Source organism: Triticum urartu, chromosome 7A, assembly GCF_056163025.1.
Source record: "Triticum urartu cultivar PI428250 chromosome 7A, HENAU_Tu73, whole genome shotgun sequence".
Lineage (NCBI taxonomy): Eukaryota > Viridiplantae > Streptophyta > Magnoliopsida > Poales > Poaceae > Triticum > Triticum urartu.
In genome coordinates this window covers 546,930,277-546,934,852 of record NC_141879.1, presented here as the reverse complement: position 1 = coordinate 546,934,852, position 4,576 = coordinate 546,930,277, and the positions used below count along the sequence as shown (strand labels likewise).

At 42.8% G+C, this 4,576-nt stretch overlaps 1 protein-coding gene across 1 annotated transcript; it reads right to left on the bottom strand.

Annotated features, from left to right (window-relative positions):
• Positions 1–2,904: 2,904 nt before the first annotated feature.
• Positions 2,905–4,171, bottom strand: LOC147960361 (uncharacterized). Its single transcript, XM_087533292.1, has 2 exons — positions 3,825–4,171; positions 2,905–3,325 (listed from the first exon to the last, which is right to left on the bottom strand). The coding sequence occupies exons 1-2, from the start codon at positions 4,169–4,171 to the stop codon at positions 2,905–2,907; spliced, it is 768 nt and encodes a 255-aa protein (XP_087389418.1).
• Between the last annotated feature and the right edge of the window lie 405 nt (positions 4,172–4,576).

The window sequence follows — 4,576 nt, the reverse complement described above, 5'->3', positions numbered from 1 at the left end:
CCTCAAATTACCTAAAGTTAGGCAGCAATCACACAAATCAGAAAGGAAACTGCAAAGAACCTTAAATTCCTGTTTATCAAAAGGAAGTACTTGGTTAATGACTTTCTCAACAAAAATTTCTTCTACTGCCCTGAATGTAAGCAGAAAAGTGGTATTCTCGAGAGATCAACCACAGACAACTTTTACTGGATCAAAGCTAAAGGAAATATTTGGGCCTGCAAACAAGAAAATTCTTCAAGGAATGGAAAATAAGGTGCTCGATGAGTTAGCAGAAGCATGGGAAAGCATCAACCAAACTATACACAAAAGACATAGACTATTATTAGGCCCAAGCTTTGCGGAGGTAAATTTCAAAATAAATCACAGTGATCATATAAACTCATCTTTTTCAAACTATTGTTTAATCTCTTAGTACCAATCTATTTTTTCTAACTCATTTTTATCGTTTTTTATTTGTTACCTGCAGCATATTCTGGGTTTAAAGGATAAAAGAAAATCTATGAAGGACTTCAAAGTTGATTTCACACAAGAAAAGGATGTCTTGGTTCCTTTGTTCCTTAAGAAATGTCAATCAGAGAAGCTCAAAACAACAAAAATGGTAATAGCGTTTTCCACACAACAAAATAAAAATAAGCATTTCAAATAGAATACTATATTCTAAACTCTCCTCTAACAATAAAACTTTTGTACCACAGGTATTCATGCCATTTGAAAAGGAAGACTGATACACACTATTGGTGCTTCACAGATATAAAAGGAAGATTCAAATCATCGAACCTGAAGAAACCTCTCTTGAAGAATTGAGAAGGCAAGAATACCTGAAAAATCAACATGATCGACATGTGCTTGATGGCAAACTAATTAAGCAGATTGCTAACATGGAAAACAACGAAGCCATCAAAGAAAAGGACCATCACAAATACCACAACCATAAAGACAAACTGGTAAGAATTGTAAATAACGCCATCTTTCAGTTTTACAAATTACACTACATGTATCTCTAAAACAAAAACAAAATGCAATTCCCAGGTTCCAAGGTTTAAAGAAGTATACGAAATATTACTGGGTGAAAAATTCAAAAAGGAAAATACCAGATGGGGTGTTGAATTTTTACAGGGCGTTCCAAAGGTGAACAAAGGTGAAACCCCGTTTGCTGTTCTAAGGTTCGCGCATCTCTTTGATGGCAACCACTTCATCGAAGAGATTGATAATTTCGACGTAAGTTTTCACTTAAAACTCGCAATAAATCTTCTAGGTATCATACAACTGCATTACCTAATACTGATGTGTTTTTTCTCCTTTTTTTCACTGACCTTTTTATAGGATGGCACGGAACAATGGAAAGCACAACAACTGTGCAAGCTACTATTTAGCGATCAGAATACAATCGAACCCAGCGAAATGGGCGATGAGATTAGAAAGATCTACGAAGACATCACGGAATAAAAAGTTGTTGATAAGCGAACGAGCCTAGCTCCATCGAAACATCAGAAGACGGTTTAACCGCACATCATACTGTAATAATGAAGCAACAGACTATTTTTATTGGTGTCTTCAGTAATCAATACAGGCGGTTGATGACCATGCCCCATAAAGCACCAAGTCCGTCCCTAGACATACGTGCGTCACGTCGACACGCCGTGACTCTACATACTACTCACGCATGACCGCTGGTGACTTTGATGTTTCACAAACATTCCCCCTTTCTGAAACCGTGTGCTGCCGAATGCCACCAACCTACAGAATGAGTCTGGCGTGAGTACAAATGTGACTCTCTAAATGAGTATTCAAACAAATGCATGTGGTGCCACCCACTCGCACCGTTAGAGACCTCACACCTGTGCATCCACAATGGTGCCTTCCTACCTCAGTATTAGCAAGCAAGCCTCTCCGACCACACCACCATGCATCCCGAGGGTTAAGGGCCAGTGATCCCTCTCAAAGCCCCACACCACTCCATGCCTGTGATGCCAGACACGCGTGACTCTCTAGAGGCTTCACAACCGTGACTCCCTAACTTCGTATTCGGAAGCATGCCTCTGGTATCACACTTTTTAACATCCACAAGATTGATAGCTGTTAGCAACAAGAAAAACCCCACTTCCGTGCCTCTTGGGTCTTCACCTCCGTGCCTTCCGTAACTGCATCTACGTGCCTAACATGTCACGCCCCGCGACTCTTACATGGTCACGGTACCACGCCCATGTCTCTTCACAAACGTCACAACAGTGCATCTCTAACCGAGCATTCCAACACATGCCTCTGAGACCACACTACTGTGCACCCACAACATTGATACCCATGCATCGAGAAGTCGCAATACCGTGCCTTGCATACCTGGATCCAGGTGCCTCTCTCACATGACACTTGCCATGACTCTTACATGCCCCATGACGCCGCACAACCTTGACTCTACACACTTCCAAACCGTGACCCTGTAACTATGTCTTCGGAGCTCAACTCTGCTACTCTGTCCACGTGCCTCCGGCCCCTGTAGTAACACACGCCGATGACTCTAGAGACTGCAAACATGTGCCTCTCTAACTGCGTCTTCCGACCCATACCACTCCTGCCACTCCTCAAGAAGTCACGCTTGTGTGAACAACTAAAGTGTACTTAGTGCAAAAAGACTGCTTTGCATTTTGTTGTTTTTAGAGTAAAAAGCAACATTACTACTTCAAAATCACATGATTGCTGAATAAACATAGTACTTAGCAAGCTAAATAACTTGCTCAATCACATAAACAAACTACAACTTGACATAAGGAAACTTGTTTAACCTAATACAGATGACATTAGAAACTGCTTCGTTCTAACGGAAGTAAACTATGAACCTGATACAATAGAAAGGACAAGCATAAACACAAGCAACTCCACGACCAGTTTTCTATGTTTTCGTCATCACTAGTATCCGTAGTAAGGATCATCATAATTCTTCTCTGCCTCTTTTGCACTCTCCAAACCTACTCTGATGTTTTCAATTCTCTTCCACGACTCGTAGGTTGCGTACGCATCTATCGCTGCATACTCAATGAGGTAATTTGGCAGTGGGCTGATCCCCCACAGTTTATGGTCTTCAACTCTATCAATCTTATCCTTCATCTGTTTGTAGAATGGGTGGATCACGCTCCCTACAACATCAACCAAAGAGTGGTACCTCTTTCTTCCCTTGAAAGGAACTCTCCATTTGCGCTGGATGTCGATGTACTTGTCGGGGTTGATCTCCAAACTAGAACTTCGCATCATCTCTTTGTCACCTTCAATACTGAAGCCGGCAAAGGTGTAGAACCTGTCCTCCTTCAGGAACGGGCGCAGGCTCTTGGGCCTGCAGGGGGGATAGCACATTTAAGGTGGATTCATCAAGTATCGATCAAGTACATACTTATATAGTACATATAATTCATGGACGAAAACATTTCAGAAACTGCTATGCAGAGTTTAGAAATAAAATACAAGCACATCATGTTATTTTTATTTTCGGAATTTACACTTGAACCAATTACCTATCTACTTCTTAGCCACATTAACACATCAATTAAAGAAACTGAACTACACTAGAACATGAAATATAGAAAATACACTAGAACCTAAAGTACGCTAGAACATCGAGTTCGGAAAATAATCTCGTACATCAAACCCATAAATTAATCTAGTGCACCAAATACATAAACTGATCTGGTGAGTCAAGTTCAAAATCTATTGTGCTGCATCTACTTCAGAAACTTCACTGATACATCAAGTCAATAAACCAATTTAATCAAATTTCTGGGTGAAAAGATAATTAAACAGAAGCATGGAGAGGTTGAAACTGTAGGATGGTTCACCATTTTGTTGCCGCGATGATGTGATATACCAAACAGAGTTCCTCCATGCATAACTGTAGAACCATTGCCCTCTGCGGAGGTTCGTCCTCCCTGGTATACTCGGCATCAACGCCGATGTACTGAGGGTACAAGCCGCAGACCCTCTTCAGGATCCTGCTGATCATCTTGTCAGCTTCCTCGGGATTGTTGGTGCATACGACATCCAGCTTTTCCTTGCCGTGGATGTCAACCTCCTTGAGGTGCACTTTGTAGTCGTGCTTCTGACCGGGGACCTGAACGTTGTCGACCTCCGTGCTCTGGTCGGACGTCTCACCACAGGAACGCTTGGCAGATGGTTCCTCCGCCATTACGCTCCTCCAGTGATGGCCGACTTGACACAGAGATTGTGAGGAGATGCTAGTTGAGATGGAATGGCAATAGTGTTTTCAGAATTGAGCGGCTATGGAAGTGCAGTTACCCTTTTGTGCCAAGGTCTGGGTCGTGGAGGAGGCGATTGGACGCGGTCTCGTCGTGGTAGAGAGGGCGGAAGACATGCGCTTGTCGTTGCTGTGCGTCGAGGCAACTGCCGAGTGGCAATGCTCGCGGTTGGCGGGAAAAAGCAACCGTCAAATTGTCCGATTAAGCACGTAACAAATGTTATTGCTCGCACCTTTCCCGACGCACGCCGGTACTACCACACGACCAATGCTGCACAGACTTCACACATGTGGACCCACAACCGATACTCTCTGAGTACTATTCGCACCGATGCC